Genomic DNA, 15,839 nt, shown 5'->3' with positions numbered 1-15,839 from the left:
TTATCTGATAAATTGGGTAATATGAGGAAACGATTCAAAGATGTACAAGAGAAAAACGAAAGCTGCCATGATATAACACGGTGGCCATAAAAATCTGAGCATTCCCATGATGTCCATTATAAAAGTGGTGACACCCCTAATTGTGTAGAGCCTCCTGCATTTTTAAGAACTTAAGATACAATTATGCCCCTTGTGTCACTCTCAGTGTTTTGCAAAAGGTGTCAAAGGTCTACACTAGGGATACGTTATCTCTGCTGTTAGATGAAGTTTACTTAGTAGCATGTGACTTTATGCCATTTTTTTTAGGGTTACAGTTTGTGAACCCTCTAGAATTTCTACATTTCTGCATAAATATGATCTAGAACATCTTCAGATTTTCACGTCCTAAAAGTAGGAAAAGAAAAAACAGTTAAACAAATGAGACACAAATTTAATACTTGGTAATTTATTTATTGAGGAAAATGATCAAATATTACATATTTGTGAGTGGTAAAAGTATGTGAACCTCACGGATGATCAGTTAGTTTGAAGGTGAAATTCGAGTCCGGTGTTTTCACTCAATGGGATGCCAATCAGGTGTGAGTGGGCACCCTGTGTTATTTAAAGAACAGGGATCTATCAAAGTCTGCTCTTCACAACACACGTTTGTGGAAGTGTATCATGGCACGAACAAAGGAGATTTCTGAGGACCTCGTTAAATGAGCTGTTGATGCTCATCAGGCTGGAAAAGGTTACAAAACCATCTCTAAAGAGTTTGGACTCCACCAATCCACAGTCAGACAGATTGCGTACAAATGGAGGAAATTCAAGACCATTGTTACCCTCCCCAGGAGTGGTCGACCAACAGAGATCACTCCAAGAGCAAGGCGTGTAATAGTCGGCGAGGTCACAAAGGACCCCACTGTAACTTCTAAGCAACTGAAGGCCTCTCTCACATTGGCTAATGTTCATGTTCATGAGTCCACCATCAGAAGAACACTGAACAACAATGGTGTGCATGGCAGGGTTGCAAGGAGAAAGCCACTGCTGTCCACAAAAAACTTTGCTGCTTTTGCTGCTGATCACGTGGACAAACCAGAAGGCTATTGGAAGAAAGTTTTGTAGATGGATGAGACCAAAATAGAACTTTTTGGTTCAAATGAAAAGCATTATGCTTGGGGAAAGGAAAACACTGCATTCCAGCATAAGAACCTTATCCCATCTGTGAAACATGGTGGTGGTAGTATCATGGTTTGGGCCTTTTTTGCTGCATCTGGGCCAGGATGGCTTGCCTTCATTGATGGAACAATGAATTCTGAATTATATCAGAGAATTCTAAAGGAAAATGTCAGGACATCTGTCCATGAACTGAATCTCAAGAGAAGGTGGGTCATGCAGCAAGACAACGACCCTAAGCACACAAGTCGTTCTACTAAAGAATGGTTAAAGAAGAATAAAGTTAATGTTTTGGAATGTCCAAGTCAAAGTCCTGACCTTAATCCAATCGAAATGTTGTGGAAGGACCTGAAACGAGCAGTTAATGTGAGGAAACCCAACAACATCCCAGAGTTGACGCTGTTCTGTAAGGAGGAAGGGGCTAAAATTCCTCCAAACCGGTGTGCAGGAATGATTAAAAGTTACCGGAAACGTTTAGTTGCAGTTATTGGTTTCTCTTTATCTACTTTTAGGACTTGAGTGAAAATCTAATGATGTTTTAGGTCATATTTATGCAGAAATATAGAAAATTCTAAAGGGTTCACAAACTTTCAAGCACAACTGTATATCAAACGGGACATACAACAGACAGCATGGTGTTGTAGTAGTTAGCAGCGTTTCTGCCTCACTGATTGAACAACTTGTATTTGGATCCTGTGCATGGTTGTTTTCTGGGTGGAGTGTGCACCTTCTCCCTGTGTCTGGATGAGTTTTTATTCCTCCCTTTATATATGATGTCCTCAATCAGTCCCTCAAACATATAGTATGGCCTTGAGCTTCAGGAGTTTTTAACTCCTGAGCTATGTAAACGTAAATGTACTTCTATTGATTATTTACAATTATTGGGTCATTGGGAGCTCTAAAATGTATAACTTGATTGTGTCTTCCAAAGTATTGGTACACAAACTAGGTCTAGTTCCTGGCCTGCGCCTAGTTCTTTTGAGGTAGACACAGTCCCTCATGATCCTAAACTGAGGCAACTGAGTTTGAGAGTGTGTTTTTGTTATGTTATGACATACAATAAGCCAGGACCTAAATGATTGATCCATAAATAGAGCAATTGCAAGTACGTACATCATACAAGTACGTAAAGTGTCACGCATGCGCGTCGGGGGACCTCCTCACAGGTAAAAACCCTGGGCCTTCCAGAAGGAGGCGTCATTAAAGGCACGAGCAACCTGCCGTATGGAGCTCTGCTACCTCAGTGACCTTTGCTTCTTCTTCATCTTCTTCTTTCAGCTGCTTCTGTTCGTGGTTGCCACAGCGGATCACCTTGTTCCATATGTTCCTGTCCTCTACATCTTGTTCTGTCACACCCATCACCTGCATGTCCTCTCTCACATCATCCATAAACCTCTTTTTAGGCCATAGTCTATTCCTCTTGCTTCTCAGCTCTATCCTTAGTACCCTTCTCTCAATATACCCAGCATCTCTTCTTTGCACATGTCCAAACCAACACAATCTCATCTCTCCATCCATTCAATCCAAAACCTCATTTCTTTAATTAAAACCCACATAATGGGAAGAAATATATATGCCAAGGAGCGTTACCTTTTTTTTTTTTTTTTTTGTGTCTGCGGACAATGAATAGAACAGCCCAGTTCGCACCACAAATCTTCTTACCGTGTGGAGCTGTCATTCCTATACCCGTCCACAACAGACTGAAACTTTAAGGCCCTTTTCTACAAACAGTCTGAAGCAGAGAATTTTTTTTTTCAAAATCTGTAGCTTAGAAAAGGGTATATTGAATCTTAATGTCATTAAATTTTCCTTTTTAAAAGCAGTAAATACGTAGTTGAGTGTGTTTAACATTCCTTTTGAGAACAAGGATAGCAAAGTCTACTGAAAGAAGAGCTTATGTATAAAATGATGATGACACTTGTTTGACAGCAACAATGGACTCTTGGCACACATTTTTTTAGTGCTCTCATCGTTACTCATCGATCAACTCCAAAAAAAGAATAAAAATAGGAAACACCGTGATGTGAACTCAGGTCTTTCAGTCCTTCTTTTGAAGTGAATGTACGTCATGGTCTCGTTCAAGTCTCACCCTTGAAGGCATATTTATGTTTTCAATTTTTATATTTTGTTTCTTTCTCATTAGGTTTTGTTTCTGTTGATTGTGTTATAGTGGCTGGTTACATGCTTTTGGTTGACTCTGTTAATCTAGCTCCTTCTTCTCAATGTATTTTATTTTTTGTTAATTATCTTAATATGTTAATTGTGAAGATGAGAGATCCTGAATAGCGAACAACCGTCAGGTGCAGTAATTATTTTCGATAATTAAATCATAGAGAGCCACTGTATCCTTTTTTTGCTCCCCTTTGCATTTTGGGTATTATACTTCTTTTGATCGTGTTTTGTAATGAGTGAAACAAGCAAGTGTCGATTCTCATACATTTATGTCAAACTTGTACTTAAATTTCTTTCACTGGTGATTTCACAATAGCAAAACACAAACCTCACGAATAAGAGTTTTGTTCAAGTCAAGTCAAGTCAGGTAGCTTTATTTTCACATATAATACCATCCATTCACCATATTGCAGCATACAGTGCCATGAAATAACGTTCCCCAAGACCAAGGTGCAACATATATTTAATAGAAGTGGGCGGATCGATTTAAATATCAATAATATTGACACCAATGTTGGATTGATGCTAGCATAACGGGATCAACAGTTTAGTTTCAGTTTCTCTCCTCTTCATTCAGTATGTTGCTGCCTTTTCATCAAAAAGTAGATATGTCTGTTGCAAACGCCACTCCTTTCACATCTCGCACACTCGGCTCTTCCTCCTCCCCTCCTCTGCTGTGTTTTGTTGTCGTCGCATCATGTGACTTAGCAGTGCTGAGCAGAGCGTAGACACCAAATTTTAAGCTGCAGTGAGTAGGAACATGATAGCATGGCAGGGAGGAAGAGGAGCATTGTGTGGTGTTATTTTATTGTTGTAAATGTAAACATTGCATACTTCGATGTGTGTAGGAAGGCTATTCGCTACCGTGGCAACACCACCAATTTATAAAAACACATTAAACACCACAAAAAAGAGAACATTGAGCTGCAAAAGAAACAAACAGAGGAGGAGGAGGATGAGGGAAATCCTTCAGACAGACCCAGACCCCAAGCACAGGGACAAATGTCACTGGCAGAGTCCTTTCAGAGAGGCAAAGATTATCCATTTAGCTTATGTAGTAGTGAAAGTAATATTTTAGTCACATTCAGGTAGCTTTAAATTCTTGCCAGTAATATATCTTTAACTCTGCCACCTCCAGCTCTGTCTCCTGCTTTCAGGACAGTCCCACCGTCTCCAACCCATATAACATAGCTGGTCTCACTACCGTCCTGTAGTCCTGTAGACCTTCCCTTTACCTGTCTGTCACAAATCACTCCTGACACTCTTCTCCACCCACTCCACCCTGCCTGCACTCTCTTCTTCACCTCTCTTTCACAATCCCTGTTACTCTGTACTGTTTATCCCAAGTATTTAAACTCATCCATCTTCGCAAACTCTACACCCTGCATCATCTTCACCATTCCACTGACCTCCCTCTCATCAACACACATGTATTCTGTTTGTTCCTACTGACCTTCATTCCTCTCCTCTCTAGAGCATATCTCCACCTCTCCAGGGTCTCCTCAATCTGCTCCCTACTATCGCTACAGATCACAATGTCATCAGCAAACATCACAGTCCACGGGGACTCCTGTCTAATCTCGTCTGTCAACCTGTTCATCACCATTGCAAATAAGAAAGAGCTCAGAGCCGATCTCTGATGTAATCCCACCTCCAACTTGAATGCATCCATCACTCCTATGGCAGACCTCACCACTGTCACACTCACATATCCTGTACAACTCTAACATACTTCTCTGCCACTCCCGACTTCCTCATATACCACAGCTCCTCTCGAGGCACCCTGTCATATGCTTTCTCCAAGTCCACAAAGACGCAATGCAACTCCTTCTGGCCTTCTCTAAACTTCTCCATCAACATCCATAGAGCAAACATTGAATCTTTGGTGCTCTTTCTTGGCATGAAACCATACTGCTGCTCACTAATCATCACCTCACTTCTTAACCTAGCTTCCACTACTCTTTCCCATAACTTCATGTGCTTCAAATAATCTGTACCACATCCATAAAATCAATCTTATAGTTATTACTCTTGTTCACATAACCACGGAGGAATGCAAAATGTAATGTGCAGCATATTTTCCACACAATGAAGCATCAAATCACTCCATTTTGCACATTACTGCCTCTTCTTTTCAGAAAAACCTAACAAAACGGATCCCATGATTACTTTGAAATCTCCATTTCATTTTTCTTGATTCAGGTAGGTGAGGCATCACAGGTTCCAAGTGTCGTAAAGCTCTTCGGTTTCATTTCTGTCTCTGGCAAATCTTTAGAACTGTGAATGGCAAAATCGTCATCATAACTGGTAAAGTGAGCATCGTACTACCAGAGCAATCACAACATACACCTGATAGCTCAACAAAATATCTACACAGGAAATTAGTCCATTTTTTTCTCTTTTTTCCATTAGAGATCTTTAAATATGAAATGACACACATAGAATAAGTGCAGAAAAACACTTTGCAGACAGTAACTAAATCCCTTTCTTTTTATGTTGTAATTGAATAAGATGCTTCTCGCACCCTTGTACCCTCAGACTATACGTCAGACACCAGATAAAAATCCAATAATTATTTATTATAATAATAATTGTGCACAAAGCACCACCACTCCACTATTCTTCAATAACCAATAATAAACAATACTCAATCACAATCCTCCACTCCCAGACGCTTAGCCACCCTGCCTCCCAACTCAGCTCCCCGTCTGGGAGCTCCCACAGTCCTTTTATATTCCCTGACCCGGAGGTGTTCCTTCCCAACAGTCCACAAGTCCTTATTCCTTCCGAGTCAGGGTAAATAATGTTTTTTCTCACCCCGGAAGCCCGTCGCTCTTCCTATGACGAACTTCAGGGTCATAGGGCATGAAGAACTCTTCGGTCCTCCCTGCGGCTCCCTCTCGTGGCCCCCATGGCATCCAGCAGGGCGGTGCATAAAAACTACATGGTCCATAATGCCCTGCTGGTCTTCTGGGGACCTCCATGCTGCAAGGAGGGCTCCACCTGGCGGCTTGGGGGTATTGGCCGGGGTACATGGCCGGCCATATCTTACAATGTCAATGGCTTGAATTTTCGCTGGAAGTGAAACAACACATATTTCTCACATTTTTTTTTTTTTGCTGTAAAATGAAACAGTGATTTTTGCTCATCACTATCCATTTTGTTTTGAATTTCAGGTTGTACTTTTTTTTTTTAATTTCAGAGTAGGATATTGATATTGCTTTGTTTAATTCTATTATTCTTGGATTTCTTTTTGGACTTTTTGGACTTCTGTGTTCTGTTAGATTAGGTCTGATTATTTTTTTCATCAGGAAAACATTGTATCGATAGTGAAATTCTGTTCAGAAGGACAGTCTTCAGATATCGCCTCTTCTCCAAGAGCATCGAAGGACTGGATTCTGAGTTAAAGAAACACCACCGTCCTTAAATCCAGTGGCCGGGCACCATCCTTCTCCTCTATGAATGTCCAGTAACTGAAAAGTGTGAATGATGTTGATTAGAAAATTGTCTGATCGATTAATCCCGGCACATCTTTCTCTTCCGGTTTTATTGGTACTATGCATACAAACCACAAACTATAAATCCCACAAGCTCCTCCGCATCAGTGCAAACCTGTTTAAAGGCACTGACCCCAATTGGTTGCACCCAGTGTTGTCATTCACATTTAACAATCACTCAACAGGACATACATAGAAACAAAAACCACTTATGTGGCCCCGCAACAACATAATCAGAAAAATTTGCAGAAGTAAACACCTGGAAAGATAAAAAGAACATTTAACAAAACCCAATATGTAAAGCAAGAATGCTTTGTTTTGTAGCACGTTCATTTTCTAAAAATTCATCTCACATGCCTGTCATGTTCTTAATTTTTACCCATTTTGTATGTGAAGCACCAGACTCCATTCCTAATCGTTTCTTAATGCTAATTTCATTACTAGTTTATTGTGACATTATTGTCACATGCACAGAGTAGAATGAAACACTTACTTTCAGGTGCTATCAGCATGGAACACGTCACCGCTCTCTGGCACCATGATTAGCGAGTACAATTACTTAGCCTTCAAACTATGTTGAGCATCTGGCTCCAGTCGATATTATTGTATTTATTTTATATCAAATACTACATTCAATAGCCAATTGACATTTTCATCCTTGTCATATCCTAGTTTGTATGCAAATCATGTAACTCAATAGCTAATCATAATGCATATATTTATTCACTGTATTTAAATAACAGGGAGGTTCTGAATAAAGAAACAGTTGTATTTGTTTTCTACCAGAGGCCATGAGAATAGAATAGCACCCTATACCATAATAATAATCCATAATAAAGAAAACAATAGTAATAAAGTTACAATGTTTACATTTAAAAAAAAAAAAAACGTAGTCAGGTCGATTAGTTAATGATAAATTTGGGTGTTGCCAGGTTGTAAGCCCTTGGCTGTGGTTTCACATAGCTGGCTTTGCATCAGATAAGATAAGCCCAAAGTGCCTTGTGTAAAACTGGTATTCACTATAAAAGAAGTGAACTGGAAATAATTCCCTGATTTTTATCACTTTGTATTGCATACCGAATAGGGATCCCAGTTTAAAACAGTCAGGTTTTTTTCATTTTTTTAATTGATGCCATATGTTGTTCTTTTTTCTTTGAATTCACAAAATTTGCACTGCACCTAGCAGTGAACTGCAACAGGTCTTGTATTTTTTTTTTTATACAGTTTACACACACCCTTTGAAACTTTGATCTTTGATTTAATAGGCGCTCACCAATCAGCCATTGTTTTAGTGTATATTATGACAGGTTTGTGGCATCTCAGTCAAGAACTTAAACATAGGACCTTGAACTTCCTGGGGTGTCTTCACTGCTGAACTAAATAAATATTTCTGTAGCTCTGGATACTACTATTGACAATATACAATTTATTCAACAACATCTATTGTGACATACATTTCATAACATTCTCACACTCATGTAGTCCAGTTCCTGGCAGAGGAACCCATCTCGGCAGCATCAGGCCAAAGGCAGAAACCAGCCCTGAGTAGTGTACCTGTCCATTGCCATGCCCCTTTCACATTCTGCTAAATTGGGATTGATAAATAATTTAATATGTTGCTCTTTAGGTAATGGAAAAAAATTCCGAGGTCCCAGTGAAAATTGCACAAAAACAACAACCAAACACAGTTTTTGAAATCAGGACAATCAATCTGTGATGCAGCACTGTCAACCACTTAAGAATTCTGACATATGATTAATATTATGCAACAGATTTACTTTGTTCCCCTCTCAAACTTAACTTAGAGCAGTGGTTCTCAAACTGTGGGGTGGGGCGTGAAAATGTGAAAAAAAGACAACAAGAATCGAAAATATGAAAAATACATCTACTGAAACCAAAAGAAATTAACTTAAACTATACTCTGATGCACTCTGATCAGCACCTCCAAATCCGAGAGCATGGTCCTCAGCCGGAAAAGGGTGGAGTGCCCTCTCAGGGTTGGGGGAGAGATCCTGCCCCAAGTGGAGGAGTTCAAGTATCTTGGGGTCTTGTTCACGAGTGGTGCGTGAGATCGACAGGTGGATCGGTGCGGCATCCGCAGTGATGCGGGCTCTGCATCGGTCTGTCGTGGTGAAAAAGGAGCTGAGCCGTAAGGCAAAGCTCTCAATTTACCAGTTGATCTACGCTCCTACCCTCACCTATGGTCATGAGCTATGGGTAATGACCGAAAGAACGAGATCGTGAATATAAGCGGCTGAAATGAGTTTCCTCCGCAGGGTGTCTGGGCTTTCCCTTAAAGATAGGGTGAGAAGCTCAGTCATCCAAGAGGGGCTCAGAGTAGAGCCGCTGCTCCTCCGCATTGAGAGTAGTCAGATGAGGTGGCTCAAGCATCTGATCAGGATGCCTCCTGGATGCCTCCCTGGTGAGGTGTTCTGGGCACGTCCAACCAGGAGGAGGCCCCGGGGAAGACCCAGGACACGCTGGAGGGACTATGTCTCCCGGCTGGCCTGGGAACGCCTTGGGATTCTCCCAGAAGAGCTGGAAGAAGTGGCCGGGGAGAGGGAAGTCTGGGGGTCTCTGCTTAAGCTGCTGCCCCCGCGACCTGACCTCGGATAAGCGGAAGAGGATGGATGGATAGATGGATACACTCTGATGCTAGAAAAATAAATATAGAGTTAGAAACATGTTGATAAAAGTTAAGTAGGTATAATAAAATATGCATCTATGATATATCATTAATTAAAAAAGAACAAATTTGGTATTAGTGGGCTCCTTTCAAAAAAAAAAAAGGTGGGGGGCGTGATTAAAACTGTTATGAAAACTCGGGTCGCAAATACGTAAAGGTTGAGAAACGCTGACCTAGAGCTTCCTATTCTAACATCCTGACGGTTTTCTTTGACCAATCAACCATACATGTTTGCTTTTAATTGTCGTTACTCAAAAAACAGTTTAATGAAGGTAGTAAATGTGCTGCTGGTTAACATAGGAATTCAAATATCGAATGGGGAGAAATAAATACTGTAGATATTTTATAAGTGGATCACCCAAGAGGCAGGGCCACCGATACATCACTGCTAGGGATTGCTCATGTCCCCATTTGAGGGAAGCTGGGAAATAGAGTCCCTTGTAGTTCACTGAACTTTGTTGGAGTGTTGTGGTATCTGCAAGTATTGCTATTGATATTGTCATTGGATTTGCAGTTTTTATCACTTTTTTTGCTTCTGTCAAAGGATTTTAATTTAACATTTTGTCTTGAGACTTGTTTGCCTTCTGATTGCCTCATTACCAACTCCTGCTTCATTTTCACATTTTGTTATATTCTCATTTTTGTGAATAAATCTTATTTTATAACGATTCTTTGTTTGCTCTTTCATCCACTAGCTGGGGGTTTATGGTCACCCTCCTTCTGATGGGGCTATTTTGTAAACATTAATTGTATTTTTTTAAACTGTAAATTTTACCTTTTGCAGCCAAATCCCATTTGTTGGGGACTTGGCTGAAAGTAGCTAGTACAGTAGGAGCTCAGGCTGCCCTAAAGTATCCTTGTCTGGGCAGACTGATTAGGATTTTGGAAGCATCACACCAATTTGGCTATTTTGTACTGCTACATCACAACACATGGGAAGCCAGTCCAACGCAGAATGTGATCATACCTTCTCAAACTGCGACAATTTATTCAATATAATAAAAAATATAATCTTATATATAAACATCTACGCATGGAAGTGTATGTGTGTGTCTGTCTGGCCCGGAAGTGAGAGGTGGAGTCGGGGTAAGGGCTTTACCTCCGAAGAAAGAGTCACTCGCTTAGCCGCTAATGCACAAGCGAGGCGAACACATTGGCAAAATGAAACCTGCTAGGAGAGAGACACCCAGAGTAGTTCCTTTCAATTACCTGACATTTCTACATTTCATTTTTTTTTCTGACGATTTCAATAGTTTCTAGGACCCCAGGCTTTTTACAGTAAGGGCTTACACAGCTAGTAATATATAATACCAGTAACGGCATACTGCACAATAACATGTAGTGAATACACTTGACTTGAGCACTCCTAGTTTTCATTCTCTGTCTCTGTCTCTGTTTAGCATTCGTTTGCTCAGAGGTTGATGCACTTGCTCTTCTTTTCTCCACCCTAGCGGCCCGCTGCTTCTCTTCTTTTGTCGGCATCTTTTTGCGTTAAAACGGATTAAGTTAGTTTTTGTTTTGCAATTACTTAGTAAGTTTTCTTTCATTTTTCACTTAAGCAGGCACTTAAGTCTACAATCTGCCTCAAGAATGATTAGCGAAGGTGGTAGGGAATGAGAACGGCGCCCATACGCATGCGCCACAAGGCCACCCTGCTGCGCGCTACCGAGAGTCGATTGTACAATAAAATAAAATAAAAATAAAAAGAGTAATAAAAATCATCACCCCGAAAGTGGATAGTAGACGTCACGTAGTACATGTGTACCAAATTTCAAAATCAATAGGTGAAACGGTTTGCAAGCTACAGGTGATTTAAAATCCTGGACAGACAAACGAACAGCCATGTTAGCGTATTATATAAAAAGATAATATAATATAATATAATATCTATTATATAAAAAAATCTTGGGTCAAGACGTGATCATCTCAAAGAGACACTTTGACGTCACACGACACTATACATTACAAACTTAGGAAGCAAGACCCGTGAGACGGTGACTTTTGCACGTCACGCCCAACTTACAAACAATTTTAAAAAAGTTCACAGACATCTAACCGCGCAGTTGTTGGAATGCTTTTGGCAGACACTCCCAGCTGTTAAAAATGTTATACGTTCTAGATGGCGTGTGAATGACTAGGCAAAGAAGAAAGAGCAACTCGTCGAAAAGAGACACGAAAGCATTGGAGATTAAAGAAGGTAAAAAAAGGATGCACAAGAGAACAGTAATAATCTATGTGCAAATTCAGAAAATAAGGAAAGTAATAATCAGCCCGGATGTCCCACGAGAGACACTTTAACATCCTGCAAGACAAAGCAGTGAGACAAAAGGACAGCTGCTGTATAGTCTTTTAATGATCAATATATTAATCGATGTGCAGCACAACAAGCAGAACATGCAGCTCACCAGCAGCAGCAGCAGAAAGAAAGCAGCTGATCCATCCACATCACCTTAGCGTGCTTTCAGCCCCGAACCCCAATGTCAAAACACGAGTGGCAGAGATGTAAAATGGCAGGTGCTTAGCGTGCCCCGGGGGGTGGAAGGGGGAAAGCGGGTGAAGTGAGGACAGCTGTTGTACAGGCTTTGAAATGATCGACGCACAGCGCGAGAAGCAGAACACGCAGCACAGCAGAAGGAGCAGTAAGCAAGCAGGTGTTCTGTCCGCATCTTAAAAGCATGCGTTCAGCCACCCCGTTCACAACGCGAGCGGCAGAGAAGCGAAATGGCTGGAGCGTGGCGTGCCCCAAGGATAATATAATATAATATAATATAATATAATATAATATAATATAATATAATATAATATAATATAATATAATATAATATAATATATGGGCGGCATGGTGGCACAGTGGGTAGCGCTGCTGCCTCACAGTTAGGAGACCTGGGTTCGCTTCCTGGGTCCTCCCTGCGTGGAGTTTGTATGTTCTCCCTGTGTCTGCGTGGGTTTCCTCCGGGTACTCCGGTTTCCTCCCACAGTCCAAAGACATGCAGGTTAGGTGCATTGGCGATTCTAAATTGTCCCTAGTGTGTGCTTGGTGTGTGTGTGTGTCCTGCGGTGGGTTGGCGCCCTGCCCGGGGTTTGTTTCCTGCCTTGTGCCCTGTGTTGGAAAACCCCCGTGACCCTGTAGTCAGGATATAGCAGGTTGGATGATGGATGGATTAATATAATATAATCAAAGGGCGGCACGGTGGCGTGGTGGGTAGCACTGCTGCCTCGCAGTTAGGAGACCCAGGTTCGCTTCCCAGGTCCTCCCTACATGGAGGTTGCGTGGGTTTCCTTTGGGTACTCCTGCCACAGTCCAAACACATGCAGGTTAGGTTAGGCAATTCTAAATTGTCCCTAGTGTGTGGGTCTGTGTCCTGTCACCCTGCCTGGGGTTTGTTTTCTGCCCTGTGCTGGCTGGGATTGGTTCCAGCAGATCCCCGTGACCCTGTGTTAGGATATAGTGGGTTGGAGACTGCCTGACTGACACTTTCTGATTAACAGTTCATGTTTCTTTCTAGCTGTCTTAATTCAATCAGCAGTCATTCTGTTGCCCTGCTATAGCATATAGTATAGCAGAGCAGTAAGAACATTCAATTAAACTTTTAGCTTCTCTAGAATCTTCCTTTTACCAATGTGAAATCTACATTCTATTCATATTCAGCAATACTTAGGTAATTTTACTATTAATATTAACCTAAAAGATATGGCTCTTACATGAGTGTTTACTAAAGTGGAAATTTCAATTCAGTTTTTACTCTCAGTACTTTACACAGTATTTTACAAAATGCTAATTTCAGCAAGTGATTGGGATGAAGGGTTTTCTTAGCTGGTTGTTTCTGGAGTCAGATATTTAGGTCAATTACATTTATTATGAACACATATGAAAATGTGGGTTGTGGTCTTCCACAGAAGACATATTTTGTGACTAACACATTCTTAATGTTTCTTATCTGTTTCAGCTGCCTTCTAGGACTGATGCCTCCCTTCGAAAGGGCAACAAAGCACAACATTCACATGCAGAGTCACTGTCCAAGTTCTTCTTTTTCCTTGTATCAACAGGAAATGAAATGAGTATCTTCTGGAGACCGATTACCACCCTAATGTTCCTCTTACTGGCCTCAGGGGTGTGTCTGACATCGAGGCCAGAGGAAGGTAAATATATGGCTGGTAATTTGGGGACTTTCTGTGTCTACTTGTACTGATGAACAAGTATGGTATAACAAACAGATCAAAAGGAAAATGCAACAGGCACAAGGTGAGAAGTGGTCACCTTAAGAGAGGAGCTGTACTGTAGAGGAACTTTGCAAGCTGTCTGTCCTTTCTTTTGTTTGATGCTTGAGGACATCCAAGGGATGGGATTAGGGATGGTGGATTAAGATAAGGATCTATGCTCTACATAGTCTAAAATGCTTTGATATTTCATGGTATCCAGTACTTACAGTATATTGTGACCAGCAGGGGACGTTGCAGCAACCCAAATACCAAACACAACCACACTACACAAGTCCTGGGCTCAAATAAAATAGGTCAGTCAGTCAGTCAGTCTCCAACCCACTATATCCTAACACAGGGTCACGGGGGTCTGCTGGATCCAATCCCAGCCTGCACAGGGTGCAAGACAAGAACCAACCCTAGGCAGGGTGCCATCCCACCTCAGAAATAAAATAGGTTTATTAACAAAAGTATCTTACAATAAGGTTCTTATACATTGGTTCTTTATCAATATTCTCTTCTCTTCTTTCTCTCTCTCTCGTTCTTCCACTCCTCCCAGACGAATGTTGTCCAATGACAATGGATGAGGTCAAGCAGCTTGCTTTATCCTAGACAGGGGAGTACTTCCAGTGATAGGGCGTGGCCCGATGAAAGTACTTCCAGGTCAAGAGAAAGTCACTGAAAGCAGAGATCACAGACCCTGATAGCACCTCCCGGAACTCAACACGGCTGCCCCAATGGGACCGCCGCTCCCAACATGCCTCACGGGTGTCCATACAGGTAGTGCACCCAGTCACCTAACCCATCGAGGGAGCATGTAACCATGAGCAGTTGTCTCCCCAGGTTCCTCTCTCACAGTGGCCTCCAGGCCAGGTATTGTTCCTCATCTGACCCTGCCGGGATGTCAGTACGCTCAGCTCCAAACTGACATCTCCTGTCTTCTTCCTGGCTAAGGTATGGAACACTGTGCCTTTCCTCTTGAGCTTCTAATGGGCTGACTTACCGTCCAGGTAAGGAACCTTGCCCCGTCCCAGCTGTGATGCCCGCTCAGATTTGTCATCCTTTACAATATAAATGATGCAGTTTGGGAGTGGGGATATGTTAACTGCAGAATATGAATATTAAAGAATGAGACTGCAAGTACAAGTGGATGAAATCCTTACAGGGTGGCTGGGCTGACATTTCATTATAGTGCGAGAAGGTTAGAGATTCAGGAGATTCTTGGGTTAGAGGCACTTCTCCTCTAGATCTAGATGTGCCAGTTGAGATGGTTTGGACTGGGCATGTCATAAAGATAAAAGATGGACAGCCCCCATTAAAAATGTTCTGGGTACCCTTACACTGTGGGAAGACCCAACGGCAGACCTAAAACACACTGGAAGAATCATATCTCTTGGCTGGCTTGGGAAGGCGTGGGGATTTCTCAGGAAGTGATGGAATCTGTAGCTGGGGACGAGGAAGTCTGCGCTGACTTGCTTGACCTACTGCTACCATGACCTTCACCAGGAAAAGTGGTTTCGGAAAATGAGATGACTTGTGCCGGTGAAACTAGGAAGTGCAAAATGTGAAGCTAGTTTCATAGTACAAACACTGGTTATGTGATGCAGGGATATTTTGGAATTGTTGAGTATTTTATAATAACTTGAAGATATTCCCTTCAAATTCTAAACACAAAATTGAAAAATCACAGTTGGTTAGAGAAAATGTAAAATTAGCTGAAACATCCTTGTTAACTTTTAAATCCAATATGGAGAAACTGGATGCAGTTCGAAACAAATCTGTAATCAGTTGAAGACCTCCTCTTCAAATGTTAAACACAAAAACGAGAAACCGTGTGCAGTTAGAATAAATTTATAATGAACTGAAGACAACCTTTTCAAATTTTATATACAAAATTGACAATAGCACGCACTTAGATTTTTTCCCTTCCTGTTTATGAACAGGCTGGGCTTAACACAATCGCTTTATATAAATGTAGAACAAGAACAAAAACTCGATTTAAGATTTATTTATGTGGATACCGGTGTTGATTACATTTTTTATTACCTAGTGCTGACTTGAATGCCGTTGTGATCAACGTTTCCTCAACTAGTTGGTGTTGGCTTTTCAGAGCTCCCTGCTGATTTTCT

The 15,839-nt window shown here is 41.3% G+C and overlaps 1 protein-coding gene across 1 annotated transcript in view; it reads left to right on the top strand.

The window, feature by feature from the left end:
* csf2rb (colony stimulating factor 2 receptor subunit beta) overlaps positions 1–15,839 on the top strand; it is a 76,643-nt gene that overhangs the window by 18,098 nt on the left and 42,706 nt on the right. The window contains exon 2 of the mRNA XM_039765330.1: positions 13,458–13,650. Within this exon, the coding sequence (XP_039621264.1) occupies positions 13,566–13,650 (85 nt within the window). The 5' untranslated portion in view covers positions 13,458–13,565. The remainder of the gene's footprint in view (positions 1–13,457; positions 13,651–15,839) is intronic.

This window comes from Polypterus senegalus, chromosome 10 (genome assembly GCF_016835505.1).
Source record: "Polypterus senegalus isolate Bchr_013 chromosome 10, ASM1683550v1, whole genome shotgun sequence".
Classification (NCBI taxonomy): domain Eukaryota; kingdom Metazoa; phylum Chordata; class Cladistia; order Polypteriformes; family Polypteridae; genus Polypterus; species Polypterus senegalus.
This window is presented reverse-complemented; position numbering and strand designations above follow the sequence as displayed.